This window comes from Bombus pyrosoma, linkage group LG6 (assembly GCF_014825855.1).
Source record: "Bombus pyrosoma isolate SC7728 linkage group LG6, ASM1482585v1, whole genome shotgun sequence".
Lineage (NCBI taxonomy): Eukaryota > Metazoa > Arthropoda > Insecta > Hymenoptera > Apidae > Bombus > Bombus pyrosoma.
The window spans coordinates 16,989,625-17,012,259 of NC_057775.1; the positions used below are offsets into that span (position 1 = coordinate 16,989,625).

Here is a 22,635-nt window from a genome sequence, read left to right on the forward strand (position 1 = left end):
TCAAGAAAATGAAACTGACTAGTAGTATTAACTGTTTCTTCGTATGGTGCTTTCATCGTCTCTATTATTTGACTTGGACATAATATGAAAAACGACAAAAATTATATAAGCCACGATAGATTGGTCCCTGGCCGACGAAGTTCTAAGGAACTTATCGATACAACGATTGCATTATAACGTTCTCGTATCACGCCACTCCTTTGTTTCCCTTTGATATTCATTAATGGTGAATGCAATGTATTCAAGAAAAAAAAAATAATATTGACGAGATACTGTAAACTTGCTGGAGCTTTTTTCGTATTAGTATTAAGAATTATTATTCCACGATATTACTAAAATAACAGACTAAAGTAAGAAAACAAAATAGCAGGAATTTATGGAAATATCTTTTATAACATAACTAGGTCATTATTGCGTAATTTTCAAATGTATTCTATATGGTTAATATATTAATGTAAAGTATTGACATGAAATCATAATGGTTACTGCTACCACGAATAAACCATTATCATCGAAATCGTTGAATTTTGAAATTTGCCGAATTAATAATATTAAAATTAACGAGTCACTATAGCTGTTTTAAAATAAAATAGAAGATTCTAAATAAAGAACTTATTGTTAGTAAATATTATGATGAGTGCCTCCTTTAAACGTCTAACATATTTTTAACATATGTGTTATGATCATAATGTGTTGTTCTGATTTGAAAACTAGAAGTCAATAACTGGTACAGATAGTTTCCTATTATCGATGCAATAATATAGTGAGACAGTAATAAATAGCAAATAAAATAAAATTAAAAGGATATACATACATAGACACACAGTTAGCTCTTATGTTAGATATATTATAAAGAATACATTACAAGGAAGCATCATCATGATAAAAATAGTCATTTAAATAGTTTTCCCTGTATCATTCACTATATTTAACATTGCAACAATAAGAAGTATAGACGTCAATGATTGTAAAAATATCTACGATTTCTTGGCGGTCGTTCATTTAATGTCAAGCATCAAGATTACAATGTATATAATGTATACGCAATAATATACATGCGAACAGCTGCTCGGTTTAGCGTGAAGCGCGTTATTTGTCTTGGCGAGCATGAGTTTGTTCTTTCGTAACGACATCATGATGATTTTATTGCACAAAAATACGTTTTTCAAGTATCTTTAAATTCTTCTAGCTATACATCTTTTGTATATTGCATCACGAGAGACTCACTATAGTTTAATGTAGATGTATAAGTACGCGACATTTTCGTTGTATTTTGCATAGAAATGCATGTAAACGTGTTTTATAATGATTTCAAATGAAAACGCAATCAATCTCGTGATGCAAGCGGAAGCATGCAATATGTGTAATTTCATTTACATATCATAATATAAATAATAAAAAACAAATAAATAAACGACACGTGCTCGTCTTGTAAAACCTACAACGTTACATATCTATGCTTTCAAAATAAACAAAGGTGGATATAGCGATTCACGAGATTACCTATAGTTAATCCAGAGATTTAGGTATCAAATAAAATTGCCTCTATTGTAATCTACAACTATTGATTCTTTTTCATAACTTCATCCGTTAGTTTAAAAAAAGATTTATCTCCAAGCTCAATTTACAGTCTTAACAATTCATAAAAGTTTCTAACGCTTTAATAGTAGATTAAAAATGGAAAAGTACAGAAGTATACATGCACGTTGTACATCTTTTTCTGTTCAAAATATCTATTGACTATTCTGAAAGATTAAACTGTGATATCTGTTTGCACATATTTTTCTTATTATCTTTCATGTAATAAGTGCGCAAAATTTTATGTTATAAAACAAGATAAACATTTCTTAAACATCCTACATAGTTTATATGAATTTATTGTTCACAATAAAATGTATGTGCTATAAAACGTTCGATAATATTTTTAATGAAACAATACAGTCAAACGAAATTTAATAATTTAAAAGAAATAATTAGAAAAGTCAAAAGTCATAATTATATAAAGATTCTTCAATACTCCAATATTTTAGTACTGAAATAGAAAAAGTCTCAAGAATCTTCGATACTCAATAAGAACAAAATTTACACCCAAATTTCAACGAATAGAATCAATCCAAACCGAACATGAAAACAGAATTTCAAATAAATCTTTCCAGTCACAACGATATGAATTCTAGTGTAATATATATGTACAAAGATTTCCTAACATTCTCCCAAGTTTGACTAAAATTTCACACTTCGTAGACGTCATACGAGGCATTAATCAACGCTGGATCATGATATTTACGCATGGTCCCAGAAGCAAATGAAAACAAAAAAAGGATCGAATCTTCCTCAAAACAGTTTAAGTATTACGAGGTCACGCAAACGTATGAGACGTAACAAAATTGTGTTGCGTCACGTTAATGAATGTCGTCTGTCCCGCCAAGCTGACTGACGATGATCTGATCGACTTATATTCGCTTATCGACTGTGAGTTCAGGGAAAATTTTCGAGATCGCGTAAAACACGTGATTAGCGAAAAACACGCTGCGTGGGCGTGCATGTCACAAAATTTGACGTAAGAACGTGTGAATCGAAAAAGCGTTATCGAAGTCTGTAGCGAAATTGAACGCGGCTGATAAACGTCGTCGGATTCGCGAGCGTCACGCCACTGATAACCCCTCTGATGATTCGACCTCTCGACACGATTATCGTGACACCAGATCCTTGCCTCAGATCCATTCGTATACGAGCTGATCGACGCTTTGTAAAAATCATTTAAGGAGCTCGGAGGTGATTTTTCATCCGTGATTTCCGAATAAGGTCGCCGAGGATTAGTTCGACGACTGATTAAAAACAACTCAAGGTCCGGCTACGTTTCGAAGATTGGAAAACATTTCGGGGAAACGTAATCGAGGAGAACTGATACGAGATGATAATTGAAGATCTCTGTGGGAGAGACTGTGAGCTCATTTGTTGGAATTAGAGGATAATATCATTCGATTAAACCTGTTAACCGGGCCATTTATTCAACAAAGATTATAAGAATTGTACCTAAACTCTTTGAATTAAATACGTAACTGATTTGATCAGACAGTAAATAAAATTTTGGCAAATGAAGTTCAGATAGATGGAGAAGGAAGAGATTTGTGACAAGAATTAGTTTAATAGAAAGGGAATCAAGAAAATTATAGTTCGTAGTTGAAAAATTAGCTTAATTAGAAATCAGATGCTCTGTAGAACTTGATGCCCAACGCAAGCAATTTTTGAATTGATTTTACAATTCACTACATCTCAATGTTCAATCAAAATTTGTCTTGGAAACATTTTACCTATTTTCTCATCTAAACGAATCAAACATCCTCTACCGATTATGTAATAGCCACTTCGTCATACTAATGCAAAATTGATAAATCCTAAAGTTTCACCAAAATTTCTGTTTTATTCGATGAATTTACCAATAATCCATTTTTCTGTTTTCCGCGGTTAACCCTTTCAACACGTTAGAAAAATTTTTTTTATCAGTTATTAATAACAGGAGCATAATAATACGATAGAAACGGAAACAGAATTACTAAGAAATTAATTTTTGTAGAGGGGATAGAAAACGTTAAAATAATTCAAAATCAGTTTTACTGAGAGAAGATACATTTATCGTGTTCAGTTAATAAGCTGTTAAACTACGGTGTTGCGTATGCACAACATTGAACATGAAAGGGATAAATGCATATCTACTATTCCATAACTCAACTCCGATAAAACAAAAGAATCATACATGAAACTCATATACATATATATATGTATACGTATGTATGTATACATGTATATATATAATTCTTCCTAAACGTTATTTAGGACAAAAACAAGATATTCTATCTATGCTTCAGAAAAACCCCCGCAACACTGTTATCACAGATACGTAAACACCACCCCCACTATACGATCTTCGTTTGTTCGTTTTTCTCTCAATATTTCCCTTAAAGACGTGGATATAATGACGTATTCATATCAACACGAGACATCGTATTTCCTCGGGAAAATAATGAAGAGGAACATGATACAACGTTGAGAATAGAAACTCAGCCTCACAAGTCGGTACACAGGCTACTTTCAAAGTAGAAAGAGACAGGCTTTTATGAAAGGCCAGGAAGCTTCGTGCAAATTCCTTCAAAGTCTCTCGCTTTGGATCGTTATAAGTGATAATATATATTTATCGATAAATAAATAAACGTGCATATGATGGCGTTCTGTATTATTATGTAATTGGTAAACTGTGGATGTTAATGCATTTATTGAAAATTGAAAGGTGCAAAAATGCACAAAGTATTTGTAATGCAAATAAAATAAGTGAAACATTTATATTCTTTTTTATATAAAAAAATTACAAATATTCTATGAACATATAAATATTTAAATATTATTTACATACTTAATTTGGTAGAGTTACTTTAGTTAGTACAATTAACTGGCAAATAATTAGTCAACAAAACATTCATAGTAAGTAGAGGGGACACAGTGCATATATTATCGTAATTCTAACGATTAATTAAATATATGCAATAAGTGAAAAAGATTTCTATTCAGATTCCCTTTCTTTAATCGTGACCATAAAAATATAAAGTCACATCAACATTCGCAATCTAGTAATTGTATCATAAATTATAAAATTTGTTTCACAATTTCTTTGGACTTAAGAGAGTTTTAGGCCAAAAGCTTTTTATTTTCGATTTAAAATTTCGTACAAACAACTTTATGAAAAGTCACATACAAACAAAAATATATATCGCGTTTATATCGGATATTTACCATTTCTCCATTTCGCTGTTGTACATTTAAAAATTCTGTTATCGCACCAGTATCTCTTTCTCAAAGCTTAACGTAACTTTTGTATGTCACTTCATATCTATTTCCCCTCTATATTATCTTCCAGGAATATCTGATCTCCTTTTACGAAGATCTTTTCCTTGTAGCCACAAGCTACGCCGCCGTTAATCAGGGACAATTGGCTCGTTCCGCAACAGATCAAATTCGTTCCCTGTAGATCGCGATTTGATTAACTCGATACCGAACAATTCCCTTTATTTGCTTGTCTCAAAGTTCAAAGGTAAATCTGTATAACCAAGACACAGTTACAGCTGACGCGGTTCTAAATTATGCTATCTGATATCCGGTTTGTTATTGATGACGTTTTCCCATCTTTCTTTCCATCGATGTTTACTCCTATGGTTATTCGAAACGTGAAGTTTTATAATTGGATCGATTGAAGGATTTCGTCGACTCGATATCACAGGGATTACATTGATTTAGTCGATGTAGAGCAATTTTATTTAGTCGATGTAGAGAATCGGTAGCATAAGCGTTGATTACAATTATGACGAGAATAATCCTTGGACATAATGATCTGTCTAATGTAAACAGTAACTCGTGACGTAGATTACTGTAGAGATACAAATTGTTACAAAGAGGACAGGAAAATTTGTTAGATACAATTAATTCAGCTGGTAATTTCGAATAGAAATTGTTATATTAAATATGGTTACCAAAGAAAATATTTAGAGAGCTCTTCTATCGCAGTAAAGAATAATTTTATTTGCAAGGTTAGTAATTTAAAATGTAAAAATTTACCTGATAATAATACAATTTTTCTGATAAGAACGTAGTATATTCTTTTTTGTATCCAATTTTTCTAATTTCTAAATTTAAAATTAACAATATCCAAGACTTCGTTTACATTTTATACTTGGAATAATTTTTCTGATAAAATATACTTCACATGTAAATTATTCATATAAAAATTCCACAGACATTTTGTTAAAAAATTGTAACAGAATGATACAAAACGTGAAAGATAACGTTTTTCCCCGTAGTTCGATATAAGCAAGGAGAAATATTTCATGCTTATATTGTTTGTTAATATAATCTATCTAATTTGCATAATGCATAATTGTGTACTGATAGAATAAAGCACATATACTACTTTACAAAGATCTTGGTAGAGATTATTTAATCGCTAATTCAAATACAACGTTTGGCATAATCAAATGCATAAATAGCTAATTCCAAGGCTACAGACAATCGTAAGACAAGTGGATAATTCTTATTGTAAGTTCGTCAAACTCTTTCTGTTAGCCTTTAAAGAACCGATTTTTTATTGAATTTATCATCGGTTTTCTAAAGCTTTTGTAATTCTTCTTGCATCTATCGCTACATAAAGCGTGAGAAGATTAACTAAAGGAAGTCCATGTTACAGAAATTTATACATTCTAAGCACTTTCCAGCATCCAACGAATGCCAGTTAGATTGAATCGAAATCTAATTAGGTCGATTATTTTCCTTCTCAATACAAGTGAAACAGTGTTTAGCTCGGATCAAACTCATTTCCTAGTAAGAATGACGGTGGTTGCTGAACGAGTGACATTAGTAAGGTTCACTGAATTTTATTCGAATCGAATAAATGGCTCTTTTTGATTCGAATTGCTCCTGCTTGAGTATAGTTCAGTTCCAAAGTACATAATTCCTGTCAGTTTATTAACTTGACTGTGATTAATTATCAAGTTTTCAATAACTTCACTATTTTTAAATTCGCTATGACATAATACATGTCATCTCCGACATAACTGCTACCTATTTCTGTTTTATATATGGAACACGGTCGCTTAATTGCAGACATTTATTAACTACAATTTAGCAATGTTGTTAACAAGAATTGCGGTCAATTTTCTCAAGAGCAGTAACAAAAGAATAATGGAAAATTTCCAATAAGAATTAAATTTGTAATGCTAACAATGTGGTGCTCTATTTTGCGCTTCTTCCTCTGAAAGTAATAATAATTCTATAAATATAATTCGTTGAATTCTACGTTATGCAATAATTTATGTAATAAATTACGTAATTCTAAGTTATAGAAAAGTAAACTGATTTCAAAAAGGGCAGTTTCTCATCAATATTCTATCATATTATTACCCAATTATATTTATTGGATATATATTATAATTAGATACTCCTAACACGATGTGTGTAACAAAATAAATTACAAATTTGCGTGAAAATAAACTAGTTACACGGTGTTGGAATCGAAGACTCTTCTCAAAATTCAAATGATTCTTACATTCGTAGTAAAAACTTAAACAGTGTTTCTAGACAGATACAAAGAGCAGACAAAGATCATCGCTTATCAGTAGGCATGGGCAGGCACAAAAAATATTTATGTATATAGTGTCAATGGTCATCGTGAACAAGTCTAATCAATTAATTCTCACGGTAATACTCTTTATATTGGACGCTGGCTGCCGAGGCTTGTTGAAATTGATGAGCAAAAACTGAGGAAGATGCGTATCAGGAGAAAAATACCAGTCATTACGGAAGAGAAGGAGCGTTTGAGTAAACTACAAATTATTCCAATCACTTTCTTGATGAGTAATTTCACTAGTCTGGCAATAATTTGATATGATAAAACTTGGAAATTATAAGCTATAAAGCTGAGGCCAACTAAATATGTTCGAATAGAATCGAATCCTTAAATACTCGTGTTTCTTTTAATTCTATTATCGAATGATTCCAAGTATTTGAACTGAGACTATGTTGAATTATTTAATTTGCTATTTCAAGAATCGAATATTCAATCTTAATAAAAAGAATTCTCGTCTAAAGGAAATTCAAAGTGAACTGTTTAAACTAAATTGGAAATTTGGAATAGCCGATTCTAAAATATTTTGAAATTAAATTGGAATAAATTTGAATGAAATTATAATGAACATTAGCGTCATAATAACAATGTTTGAAATTGAATATTGCGCGATTCTACAGATTAATCACATCTAAAATTATATTCCAGAATTATAATTCCAGCGGAAAACGTTACATAAACACGAGTTCATTACAGGGAAGAACATTTATTTTACGAGAAGCCTCTTTATTCACACGCGCAATTCAAGATATCAGTAAAACTTCCAGAAGTTACCACTAAAAGCTACAAATCGATGGAATATTTTTTTGGTAATTCTTATTTTATTTAGATCTTACAAACACCGAACAGGAATAAATCAGACGTGGCAGGAAGAATAAACTATCAATGCCAAGGTCAACGCGCACACTATGATATCAAAACGTATATAGGCAAACATATTGCGTGGGTGTTAAATGAGGAAGAAGATCGTTGTCACATAATAGAATCGTGACAATATATTTGAATCGTGGCTCGTTATGTGCCTTCGTCACGTTGACGGGAAATTTCAGTATCTACATAAAACTGATTTCTACGAAATATCCTTGAAACGTTTCTTTCCCTGAATGAATCATTCGTGCAGAGTGTAAGTTTAAAAATTGGGCCAGATTGTTGACATATATTTCTATTGCAAATGAATCGAGAAAAAAAATTATAAGAAAAAATGTTGCACTGTCTACTTAATTGCAACATGCAAGAACAGTTATAAGACTATTCTTCGTTTCTAATATTTGAATGTTTATAACAAAATATATTTCATTTATTTAGTAAAATGTTAACCAGAAAATTGTTTAAAATTAGTATTTTAACAAATGTAGAATTCTCCAAGTTACATAAACTGAGAAAGAAGTGTAGAAAAAAAGAACATTTTCAATATTTATATTTAATTTTAGTCTATCTAGCTTTAATGTCCTTTGGAAATGATAAACGGACAAAAATACATACTACAGGAACGAACGATAAGTAGATATGCACACTTTTGTTTCGTTTTGTTATTTGGAATGTAAACTATGAATCCTCAGAACGGTATAGACTTATTTGTTAAAATTAGGTTTAAACCAGAAGACAGGAATTAAAAAATTATCGGTTCATTTGCGATTAACACAGGATCAATAAGTCATCGAAGAAAAATTATTAATTCTACGCTAAATACACGGTCATATTCACATAAACATCGACACTATAATGCAAATAATGATAATGGATCTTTACCGAGAAATGCGATAATTACAGCCCAACATTCACTCGATATTTACAACAAGCACGTATTTTCATGATACTCGTGTATTAACTAATCATCTCTAAACAAACTAATCTAGCAACCTAAATAAGCTAACCTAAATAACTTAAACAAAATTACGGAAATATGCGACTTCCGATAAAACTCGTAGAATCCCTTTGTTTAAAATCCATAAATATTAGGTTGTCCGAAAAGTTTCTTTCGCTTCATAAGGTGATAATAGATGAACAACAATTTCTGTTTTCTATTATTTTATTGAATTAGGTATGATCCATTTCATTATATTTCTATTATTATGTTCGCGCATAATTCAGTAAACTAATATAAAATAAAAAACATTGTGCGTCTATTATTTCCTTATAAAACGAAAGAAACCTTTCGGACAACCTAATACATACGAAAACGTTTTATTGACCATATATCTTCAAATTCAATAATATTTTCTACGAAAACCTTTAACCATTTTCCAGGAAGATTTCAAAAGATTTTCAGAAAATCTCTATCACTTTTCTAAGAAGTGCAGAATCCTACGGAAGATACGATCCTCCGGAAAAGATTTATAAAAAACGATAAAAGCAAATGGAAAACTAGGTTAACACAGAGGAGAGATGGTCTCGTGACAATTTCACCACAATCGGAATTCGATATTAGAATTGACCGATGCACCGGAATCCATATTATACCTATGAGCTAAAGCGAGCTTAATTATAAAATACTTCAGCCGGTGTCAATCGTGATAAAATCTCGAGCGTGGGCGAAGGAGAACGATAAATTATATTTAACGTATTTCCTAGCTAGGCTAGGAAATAAATGAGTTTCCCGTAGAGAGTCGCAAACCATCCTCTTCGAATCTTCTCGAACTTTGACTTTTTCACTGAATCCTTTAGAAGGAAAGTTTAACGATTATATAATTGAAAAAAATATGAAAAAAATTAATTTTAATTACTTTTATTCTTTGCAAATATCCGTAAAGTAAATGAAATGTATAATAAAGGAATATTTATGAAAACAAAGAATTCGTAAACTAATTAAATTATATCTAAGATAAATATAAAAATAAGTGGCAAGTAACAAATTAACCAGCCTTTGAAATTGAACAAAATTAATAATAGTGATATTTATTGGTAAATTTAATTTATTCGTAAAAAATAAAGGAACCTATTACATTCTATAATATCGACTTGAAAATTAAACGTCGACATAACGGAACATAACAACAGATAGTATATAATCACATGAATCACAAAAACAAGACTTCGTATGTATGAGAAAATGTTATTCTTTATTTTTAATCGCTATCGAATGCCCATCGGACAAATTGCAAGGAATTTATAGGGGTCCATAAAGAAAAATATTTTTATTTTTCATGTAAAATCTGGATTGTTCTATTATTTCGATTATATCACTTGTTCGTATATTATGATTACGACTGTATTGCATTATATTGCGTCTCATAATTACACGCTACCGACATGCGAGATAGTTCCTATAATTATCGATTGGCACGAGTGCGACACGCAGAGAGATTGAAAAAAACATGCGCTCCCTTAAAAGAATCATATTTTATTTTAGTTCATAGCTTTACGTATCAGCTAATTCGAATAATGTATCGAACTGCATCGAGTTTTCGCGGTTAGAATAGGATTACCAACTTCGCAAAATGAACTTATAATGTAAAATTCAAGCAGCTGGACGGATATACTTATTCAAATAGATTTAACCTCGTTTTGCATTGTAATGAATTCGCGACAATGAATTCGCGACAATGAATTCGCGATAATGAATTCGCGCAGTAGTCATTTAACGGAAGTCATCATAGTTCTCCGATAAAACCCATAAAAAATTCAAGTAAAATTTCTATCGATGATATTGATAGTGTGGAATTATCTTTTACTAATTTTCATTTCATTTTACTATTTTTATTATATAGTAATTAAATAATAACAAAGACAAAATTAATTTTTGTGGCTAACTACAATTTCTAACAGATTGATTTTCTTTCTCTTTTTAGATTCTACAGGATGAGAATGAACTATAGTTGTGCTACACTATGATTTACACAAGTTGGACTACGTACTTGTTCTCTAAGTGATAATATACAAGATGAATTTTTACACTTGTTTTTTCTTAATAAAGTGAAAGTGATCAAAACATGATATATAGATAATACAAAAGGAAAATATTTGCTTAAAACTATGTGCTTCCTGAAATCATACAAATCTTACTTCATCCATTTTTCCATCTAACAAATAACTTTATATCATTAGATATTAAAACCTTCTATCTCTTCCACAGCTTTTTACATCAAAATTCAGGCTGGAGCTATTATAAATTTTCCCAATGACGTAAATAATATCAAGCAAAATTGCTCGACCTTGATATTTCCTATGCGCGTTATCCTCATTTTTTCATCACAAGTTCGTTAACAATGTAATCAACAGATAACAAAAGACATTTTCGCAGCGATCTGTTATAGATATTCATTCGACAATGTGCAACCGTGTTCGTCGTAACAATTACTGTCGATTAATGGTAACGTTTCTCCATAATATTGTTCCCATCCGACGAAAATATCTTCACGCGCACGTTATTGTCGTGTATTATCGAGGAGGTACAAGATCGACGCAATTTGCACAAATGAAGATTTGTAAACAGACGATGTTATGCCTTTGGTATTTTTTGTTTCAAACATTTGCTAACGTAACGTCTAGTAATATACAATTTAACTTTGAAATTTTTAAATAAACATTTTTAACTAAATCTTTCGAAAATTAAAAGTTTACGATTTATTGCTAATAGTAATGAAATAACGATGGAAATGGATCGTATAAAACATTCTCTATCAAATTTCACCTCGAAACGTATTACATTTAAATGTTAGACTAAATTAAAACTTCGAAATTTTTGAATAAACAATTTTAACTAAATCTTTCGAAAATTAAAAGTTTACGATTTATTGCTAATAATAATGAAATAACGATGGAAACGAATGGTATTAAAAAACATTCTCTATCAAATTTCACCTCGAAACATATGACAAATGTCAAATTTTCGAGTGACCTATTATCTCGTCCATTCGATGAAAATTCTGTAGGAAGAAAATATGTAAAAGAAAGCACCTACCTTGCGGGATAGAAGACCAGCAGTCGGTGTACGATCGTTAGGGTCGGACTCCGGGATTGGTTCATTCGGGTTCTCCATGTGCATACCTGGCCATCCAACCCACACTCCATTTCCGCTTATAACCACCGGTGCTACCGCTGTTACAAGACCTCCAGCACTAAAATGAGGAAAACGTACCAACGTTATCAGAAGAAGGTGTCACCAGGAAGAGAGCAAATAGAAAAAGGTGGCGTGCGTACAATGGTGTGCATACAATAATATGCGTACATGACAAATATCGGTACATATAAAAGTAGAAAGCTCAGTCTTTACGAACAGCTCATAGAATACAGACGATCTGTTTGGATCTCACTTGGATATATTTACTTCCTGAGATCATTTGATTGGTTTTAAAATACAAAAGAAATTTTAATGGCGTTGGGAGAAGTATAATTTTAGCAAGGTGGAAGAACGTGTTATGTTTTGAATAAACTTGAGTACAAAGAGTAGGTAACCGTATTTTTTTATAACATGTGTTTTAGTCACAGATCTATGTTTCATTTCTACGATATTAATTGCAATCGGATTGAAGTACTTTTAAATAGTAGAAGATTTAGTATGTCCGAGTATAATTACACAAGTCCATGTAAGCACTTAAGTCATGAAACACGTGCCAATCTTGATTAAATATTTGATTAAAGTATTTGTACAGGTACATTCTGGTTAAACTCATAAAAGAGACAATGTAATTTACATTTCTGCTATAAGATGTTCCAGAGTTATAAACCAACAAAATGGAGAGCGGATAGAAAAGAGGATGTAAAAATGCTGATTTTGGACATCTTTCAACAAGGAACTCGATCATTTCGGTGAAATTTTGGAGTAAGATTATCTAATAGGAAAACTATGTTATTTCTCACTTTTTACCACTTGATACTAAAACACTTATGTAATATAATTCTGATCAAATTAGACCTATTCCATAATAATAACATTTTATAATAAATAATATGATTTCGTTCTTATTCTAAATTCATAAATATCCAGTGATCCATAGATGAAAGTGTAAATGATAAAGGAAAAAACATAATGTACAAATATTTTTCTTTGATTACGAGTATTTCTATTAATTTTTAGCAGAATACCAGCAATTTCCGCCTTTAACCAACTGTCTATCGTCTATGTAATAATAATAAAGATAGCGACAAAGTCTACAAAAAAAATAGCCCCATACGTAAATATAAAAGATCACCGAGTGGTCGTCATCGGCGTATCAGGCGATAAGACGAGAATAATATTGAAAGACGTCTTCGATCAATTCTGTAACGGTTTGCCAGGGAACACACATACACAAAAATCACATAGAATCATATTTACATAATGACAAATACATGACGATTGTATCAATCTCACAAACGTATATTCTCGGTTTTATATAATCGACCGTACCCAACCACTTTTAACCATTTTATCATCGTTATTAAAATTAATCTACATTAGTGAAAACAATTGCAAATGTGGCGTCATTAAATTAGGAACATGGAAGGATGGTAATGTTGTGATATTTTAAAATCACTTGCATAATGTTGCATCTTTCAATAAGATGCACCTGTGAAACTCTCATAAAATTGTTAAAGACTCTGAGGAAAATGTTCCACGAGTACCGACGTTATTTTATATTCTCTTATGTAGTATTATCCACTTAACACATTTGTCGCCACGTCACCCACATCTATGTGACAGGTATACTTCCGTGGGGACCTGTCACCCCAGTATGGGTGACGCTCTTCTTGTTCAAGTTAATTAACACGGAACCCGCGCTCGCGAGAACATTGAGAATGTCAAGAGTATAACATGTACGCTTACTACTACAAACAAATGTTGTGAAGTCCATCTATGAACTATGTCGAATACTGATTATACTTGTTGAATCTGTGGTTTAGTTTTGAAATAAGTTCGGCTTCTTATCATTCTAAGATAAAAAAGCTTGTCGACTAGTTCGAATAGACCCAGGCACTGCAAAGGATTAAATTAATTTCTATTTTTATAAACTGGTCTGTTTAGATATGAATTTCTGTGAGGTGTCTTGTTGTAACTTGATTGCTTTTCTTATTCCTTATTCTTACATTCAACGTATTCATAGCGGTGCGAACCAGAATCAGGTAACAGTGATAATCAATTTAATCAAATCAAATAGAAAGTGATCGATGACAAATTTTAAAGCACGACGTAGAAGAAAATATTTAATACGTTAAAAATGATAATTACCGAACGAAATAGAAAAAGGGCCTCGAAATTTATAAGAATTTGAACAGTTTCATTGTAATTCGCTAATAACTCCGACAGTTAAATGCGATTTTAAATAAAAAAAAAATAGAAAATTACATTGTAATTAAATTCCAGATAAGCATAATCCAGGATATCAGTTATTAAAAAAAAAAATTGAACTACATATAGGAACAGAACCGAGTGCGCTTGCTTACTTCGAAGCTTCGGGAGCGTGCAAGCATATGAAATCATCGAGCGAAAAGTCGCCAAGCTCGCTTTCTTAACGATCATCTTCTTCTTATTGTGACGTCAAATTTGAAGTCCTTTACCTAATTATATTTCTAGCAGCAGCTCATAAATGGCTTGTGACATTTGATTGTAGTAGTGAACGTGTATGTTATACTGTTACCGGACTCTATGTTCTCGCTACCGCGCAGGTCCCAAGTTAAATGAATAACCCTGTACTACTAGAACATATGTACTACTATGCTAACTATCAATAGTCCTGTCCTCGTGTTTATCCCAACTAATTCTATATACATAGCAGTTTGTTTTCAAAATAAAAACGATTCATATATCGATTCATTTCTCATTTCCTACGCAAGTGTATGTTTGGATTGATTCCGGGTTGGCCGTAATTCAATGCGCCCCTCTGCGACCTCAACCTACATATCTACCCCAAACTCAACCACTCGAAGATTTGTGATTGGGCTCGAACGTGTGCCGACTACATTGTCACTGGCACGCCATAATTATAAATTTGTAATGGAACTTGGCTATAATTCAGCACGCCCAACAAAAAGGCTGAGCGAACATCTGAATGGCCTTTCACCGGAAAGTAGGTCAAATCAAAGAACTTCATTCCCTTACAACTTTTGTCATTTGCATACTTGTGTTTTTATCTTAATTTGTTGGAAGTTGCTACTTGATTACCAAAGAAGCGAATTTATATCCTTTTGTAATAGTAATGCAAAAGTTTCAATTTGACACTTGTAATTTGATATAGGTCTTCAGGGACGATAAATTTTCAAAATTCGTATCAAATAAGAGAAATTGAATGTTAAAACTGTAATCTTTATTACAGAAGAACTTCATTTATTAGAACGAAACTTAGTTTTATCATTAAATGAATTCCTAGTATCAATGAAGTAGAAATATTCTATTTCATAAGTGGTAACAATTCTTCGAAGACTCCAATTGTATGAAATATTTGTCTTCTAACAGATTCAAATACCTAAATGAAATTCATTCGTATGATTTTTTAATTTCCACAAACTATATCGTTTGAATTATATTGTTTAGAGAAAAAAAGCTATGATCTTTTATTTTTTTCTTTTTTTCAATTTCATGATTCTGAAAATTATTTCTCTAACGTCGTGATAAAATGCTTCAGATATTATTACATCGATACATTTAAACCTTTCAGTTCTTTCTTTCTCTCGATGACTTTTAATGATAAATAGACAATACGTAACTAGACGTAAGAATTTTGTTGACCGGGGACATTAGTGGTACAGCATCAACACAAAAGCCATTGGTATATACTATTATTACCGTTGGATTACTCAAATATGATCTATTTTGAGAATGCCACAATTTCAGACGCGTAAGTGTTTCAGCTCGAGTGAAGCACTCTCGAATATCATTACTTGCGCTCTTCAGTATGTAACGATCGCGTTTGAAAAAGTGACCTCCTACGTTCTTGTTTACCACACATCGAGATTTTCATACAGGACAAAGAAGAGAAAATATATTCGATTGACACGGATGTTGACGGCTGTTATTTTTAAACGTGCCAAATTAACATGGAAAATGATTGATATCGATAACATATTCTCCTTTACTTGTGTTTAATTAATACACGGTGATAAAATATACAAAATAATTCAGAAATTGTGATGTTGAGTTGTAGTGTTGTTGAAGAATTTGAAAAAAATGTTTTAATTGATTCAACCAATTAATTTTGTTTTATTTTATTGCTGATTTGTTATTCCTTTTAATGAAAGAGTGCTTCGTTTTTTCTTTCAATTTAAGAACGATATTTACGATAGGTGTAACGATATTTGTAATTATTAAAGGTTTGATCTGGAGATGAAAATATAACGTTCAATGCGAATGTTACGTAATATTGTTAGACGTGGAGATTTCAATATCAGTTCCTGACTTTCAAATAAAACTAAGTGCTTATATATATTATACATACGTGTGTATATTTCAAGACGGATTAGCCAGAGATAGATGACGTACATCTTTCATTAAACGCTATAAATAACTATTGTAAGCCAGAAACAAATACTATATTTTATCTGCTTCGTAGCCAACATTTGATGTGAATATGTGACAAATGGTTAATTATAGACTCTATTTAATCACTTATTTAATTATTTAAGAAATTAACAAAAATTGATTCATGATCTGCTTAACAGTAGGTGTAAAATCTTTAAAGAAACTTCTCCTAACTAATCTGTTTTACCAGACCTCAGTCCACTACCTCTTTGAAACATAAAAAGAAAAATATGCAAATTTATTAAAAATTCTAAGGAACACAATGAAAATCTCCACAAATAATGTTACCAAGAATTCAAGCATTAATCTAAATGTACAATCCTCTTGTTTCAAATTGTTTGAACATCTGCTTTACATCTTAAAACCCACGTCATAAACTACTACCAATAGGTTCCTATGTGATTGTCTAATGTATCTAAGTTGTCTATAATTAAACAAAATTTGTCAGAGGTAGTATTACTATTTACAGAACGATGCACCCAACCACTCGCACGAAGATGTATACGAAATATAACTAAAACTTTGTAGTATAGTGCAAATTAAATTGCAAATAAAAATACAACTTGACATCCAAAGTGACAATGAGAAAAACATGCATACATAATCTTTCTTTCTTTGAAAAAGAAGAAAAAGAAAAAATTCACAATAAATATGTACTTAGTTATTAGTTAATCTTATTATCCAAAAATCTAAAAATCATTATTATTAAAAAAGGAAGATGTCATACGTCATAAAATAAAAATCGTTAATAATTACAAGTCAACCGTCCATCTTACGAACCATTTTATATTACTTCCAATATTCCAAACATCAACAGTTTAACAAATATATTAAAAATAAAAACTTCCCAAATGACTTACATATCAAGGAACGTATAAAAAAGTCAAATATACTAAAAAACAATCCCCTATCTATCAAAAAAGAAAAAGGAATGTATTTGATGCGTAGAGACGCGCGCACGTCGCATCCAATTTCAAACAGTAATCAATTCCACCAGTGACGAAGTTCGTGTTTTTCCATAACATTTATCACGAGTGTGCCATGCAAATCAGGCACGTAACTACCGCAACAATCGCGATAATATATGTATATTACACAGCGCACGTAACACGCGCAGCGGACACGCGGGAAGCACGTGGCGAATATCTTGTGAATGACTGCGCGCGCGTCTACTTATGTTGTCACTACGGTTTTTATCGTAAGCCACCTAAAAGATGACTGACTCTTATCGTTATTTGAGGATTTCTAGTCGACGAATATATCCAGTCTCATCGAAGAATAAGTGCAATTAACAAGTGTTAAAAATACCAGGTGATTTTGAAGATCAAAGATACTCTTGAACAGATATCATTATCAGATATCACGTAATAACGTAGAAAAAGAATCGTGAAGAAAGAAGGAATACCTGTAGATAAGAATGTTTAACAAGCGCAACATGATCGTTTTTCATATAACGTACTATACGTGATTCGAAAAACTTCCATGGAATTTTTGCTTCGCGCCATAATGATTACGCTATCGTTCGTGTAATTTGTTTTTGTCATCGCTTCTGCCTTTTGTTTCCTGTTTACTCAGAATCTTCATAAAGAGGATTGTATAGCTAATTTACAAAGATAAATCTTAATTTCTTTTCACTTTTTTAAACTGTGATAACACGAGAATCGGCATTTTGGACGTTGACGTTGAAATATTCATCGTAATGTATAATAATATGCCTGTCCAATTTGACTTCTGTACAACGATGACACATCCTACTCATGCTATTATGTTCGTCGACCTATCCATTACGAACATTGTTTTTATTTATTTCTACGAGTCCAGTTACACGACTAGACGACACGTTTAAATATTATTTACGGCATATTGAATATGATTAACATCCATCTTCTCTGGAAGTAATGAATAATTTTTGCGATTTTTGTCAACGATCAAATTTCGTTTCGGTTTTATATTCCCGATAATGGGATTGCATACTCGTATATATTGCATCATCAGGAATATAAAGTTAAAATTGGAACGCACTGTGTCTGGTACACTACAACAATGCCATATCTATATTCAATACAGTCTATTGATCTTAAAGTCAAATGCGGTGCAAAATTGCGTCGTTTGTCTGCAACCGTTTGTCAGCAAACTGCGGGTGTTTATGCAAATTCATATCCTCCTAAGCACTGTTAAAGAAATGGAACCTAATAGAAATACATTTCATCCCAAAAATATTATAACGATTACTTGACATATTTTATATATCGTTACATGTTATAGACATTTTATTAATATATTTTTGTACATTTGTATTTCCCACAAATGCATAAACATCTGCAGTTTATTCAATAGAAATAATTTAACAAATGAATCGTACAATAATAAATTGATCGTGCAAAATGAAGAGGGAAGCGTAAGATTATGTTCCATCGCTCTTTTTGCTGTCAAATCTACAATTTTTACTGTTTGTTTACAGTTGACAGTCTTTTAATCTCGATTCTGAGCAATCTGAACCGAGTCGATAACGGTGTACATATTCATTCCTACATAAAACCACCACAGTGAAGAAATAGTGAAGAGAAACGACAAAAATTCGTGCAATATTCCTATATTTTACAATGGATTATTTCTTTTCTATATTTTACGAACGTGATTAGATTATATGCCTGAAAAGAAGTTTATTTTCCTAAGAGGGTGAAACGACTGGGTGGAGAACGACTACTTTTATCTGCTTGATTAATTATTTCAATTACTGGTAGTCACGCACGCTTGTCTATTTTTTGCCCGTTGTTTATTAACAAATCATATCGTGATTCATGCAAATAACCAGATAAGATACTCGACTTATGTCACTGAAACAAGATAACGGTTGTCTTTGCAGACTGTCATGTGTTTTGAAATATACAAAGACACAACAAACACCTTCTATGTAGTCAGTTTCGTACCGTGAAACAGGGGTATGTTCGTGCGAATCGGCGTATAAAAACAAAAATGACGATTTATAATGTTTGAAACGGTAAATCACGAAAGCTATTAAATTGTCGCGAAATGATTTTTCGATGGTAGATAGGACGGAATTGAAACACGAAAGCAGCTCTATTTTGTAGTACATTTTTATTTATATGTACTACATATACTGCATTTAATGTTTGATGTAATAACGAAAAAAGATAGTTAACATGATCTAATAATAGACGAAACATTATAAAACTATTGGGAAGAAGAAAGAGGCAATTGCTTCAATATTCAATCGAATAGTTTGTTCAAATATCCCAAAAACTGGAGCCAAATCCATATAATGAAATACACTTCGATTTATGAATTTTATTCCATTATTCTGCATCATTTCGAATGAAATTAACCAATTTTGCTTCATCATTCTGAATGTTTATAAAATCTCTTTCAAGCGTTTATCATCGAGTTAATAAAAAATTTATCTTGTTGACTACATATGTACACTGGTCCCCCAATTTACGCGACACTTTTTTTACGGGGTAAGTCACAACACAATTTACGCGATAATTTTTATGCGGTCAATCATATCAGTGCTGTATGAGATAAGGATAAAAATACATTACGTTTTGCTAGTCATCATATGTGTACATATTTTTTCTTTAAAAACGAGTAAAACGAATCCACGCGGAACGGATACTCCGCGTAAATTGAGGGACGAGTGTATATATATGCTCCGAAGATGACATTTATAGATATTTTTTACTTTGTATCGAAGAAAGCAAAAGAAATTAACGAAGGTTGTTGCATATACACGCGACATATTTTTATGGTCACAGATTTCCGTCGTCACGAAGTCGCAGCAAATTCGAAAGCTATCGAAAACAAAGTGATTCAATGAGTGGGGAAAATACATCGATCCGGAGAATAAAAAAGCTCCGCAGGACGTGTTCTTACGAAAAATTTCGTCAGCGGTTTTGCCCTATATAGAAGCGAGCTTTCCGACGTAGAACACTGCGCGTGATGTGTAATCGTATACTATTTTTTCACCGACCATAAATAAACGCTGCAACCGAGAGCAACATGCATCGATTACTAATTGTAAGTCACAATTGGTAATTTTACTTAAGAGAAGTTCATAAAACATCCGACGACGTTATAAAAAGAAACATATTACATAAAAAAATGATCTAACGCTGTGGGAAATTATAACTAATCAGATGATGAATGGGAATCTATACGATTGAATACATTAGTATTTTTAGCCCTTTGTAGTCGATTATAATATATATATTTAAAACATATTCTGTTGCGTTATAATTTAACTTGATAAAAATATTTCAACGTAGGAATACTATTGATTGAAATATGAAAATTAGAATTAAACAGTTTCTGATAACTTATCGAGTGTAACAGATGGAATAGAATGTCACACTCTACTGAAACTGCAAAGGGCTAACTTGTGACGATGTAATCTACTAACCTACATATAGTATTGGGACATGCGTCGACAGCGAAGGACTTAATAGTAATGGTCTAATCTACTGATGTCTATGCACAAGCACTTATCCGAGCGAACGTTTGGAATTTTTTCTGTAATATTGTCATATTTTCGAAAATACGATGTGCAATAAACATTATGTTATATTACTTTTAATATATCTGTTTAATAATTTCACTATATTTGAATAAAATTTAACTGACAGAAAATATATCAAATAAATAACAATATAAACACAAATTGCCTATATTGGTTTATAATTAAATGAATTTATGTTATTCATTTAATTCATACTTGGAATCTTGTACTAACAATAAGAACATCTTGTACTTGAGCAAAGTCCATCAATGAAATAAAAGACACGCTAACTGCTCTTAACAGTACACAAACATGACGATTTATTGAACTCTATCGATTACGTCCAATTAGCATGTTAACAGTGTTGCTGAAATCGACCGAAAGAAACTTATGATATAAAGATTCAATGTGATAAAAAGATTTAATAACTGATTACATTAAATGATCTATCGTCTTCGATCAATTCAATTAATCAATTTTCTTCAATTTAATCTTTTCCTGATTCGCTAATCGTTTTGGATAATTAGAGTAAAAGAAAGTGATAGAAGTGGTCCAACAGTATCTTTCTCCAGATATTTGGGCGTAAAATATGAAAAAATATTTTCAGTAGCTATATTGAATATTGATACAAATAGGGAATCCACGAGTTCCTGTTTTCCCCTTGCTTTGCGCCAACAGTACTCTGTCGATATTTCTATTGGCTTGTTTACGCAACGGAATAAATTACCGCACTATTGCATATTCATTTAGAGGAATACTATAGACTTTGTTGATCCTGCAAATCTGTCAATAACACAACTCTCCGCAATCGACGCTTCGACATCGCAAATCAATGTCTTAATTGTCATCAACTCTTTTACATTCTCTATCCTTTACGAATTGAAATTAAATATTTACTACACAAATACAGCGTTAAGTTGGAATGTTAAACATTAAAATATTATATTTTGTGAATAAAAATTGAAATTGTGTGTGGATTTTGGAATTAAAAATCTGATTAAAAATACAAATTTGTACCTATCACATTAGCAGCTCGATATCCATAATAAAGCGAAGGGTTAGAAATGCGAAATAAAACGAGAAAAATCGAAGAAATGTATGAAAATAAGAAATGACAATAAAAGATCAGAGCAATCGAGGAAACGTTAAATAACGATGAGGTAATATCACGCTCCATCCGCGGTCAGGTCGCGTTGCAACGACCGCGAGTAACATGCACCCACGCGTGTACCTATCGTGCAACGGCGAAGCGCGTTCGCGCGTGCATGACAGGTAAATAATGGGAAAGTGAAACAATAAGTGAGGCGTGACTAATGAAGCGCATAGAAAAAGAAAAAAGGAAGGGAACAGAAAGATAATAAGAGAATAAAATGAGAAAGAGAAAAACCTCTCTAGCATACTACTAACCTGGCCTTGCGTTCCAGCTGACCGGTCACCTCATTCCTCTTCAGCACGAACGGCAACCTGTTGCTCACGACGATCATGCTCCCGTTGGAGGAGAAGCTACCGGGTTCTGTA

The 22,635-nt window shown here is 31.8% G+C and overlaps 1 protein-coding gene and 1 long non-coding RNA gene across 9 annotated transcripts in view; one reads left to right on the plus strand and one right to left on the minus strand.

Annotated features, from left to right (window-relative positions):
- LOC122568621 (alpha,alpha-trehalose-phosphate synthase [UDP-forming]) overlaps positions 1-22,635 on the minus strand; it is a 39,465-nt gene that overhangs the window by 11,133 nt on the left and 5,697 nt on the right. For 3 of the 4 annotated variants that reach the window (XM_043728556.1, XM_043728555.1, XM_043728554.1), the window contains exons 2-3: positions 22,525-22,630; positions 12,069-12,225 (exon numbers count right to left, since the gene is read on the minus strand). In XM_043728556.1, the coding sequence (XP_043584491.1) occupies positions 12,069-12,225; positions 22,525-22,601 (234 nt within the window). In that variant the 5' untranslated portion in view covers positions 22,602-22,630. Of the gene's footprint in view, positions 1-12,068; positions 12,226-12,307; positions 12,370-22,524; positions 22,631-22,635 lie in introns of those variants that run through there. The other variant, XM_043728557.1, reaches the window with a different exon arrangement.
- On the plus strand, positions 14,546-21,406 carry LOC122568626. 5 transcript variants are annotated; one of them, XR_006317161.1, is made up of 4 exons: positions 14,546-15,153; positions 15,742-16,592; positions 17,071-17,912; positions 19,063-21,405. It is a non-coding gene; the product is annotated as an uncharacterized LOC122568626 (long non-coding RNA). The 5 variants fall into 5 exon arrangements; XR_006317164.1 differs by having other exon boundaries at positions 14,547-15,153; positions 15,742-17,912; positions 19,063-19,341; positions 20,378-21,406; XR_006317162.1 differs by having other exon boundaries at positions 14,547-15,153; positions 15,742-17,912; positions 19,063-20,793; positions 20,888-21,402.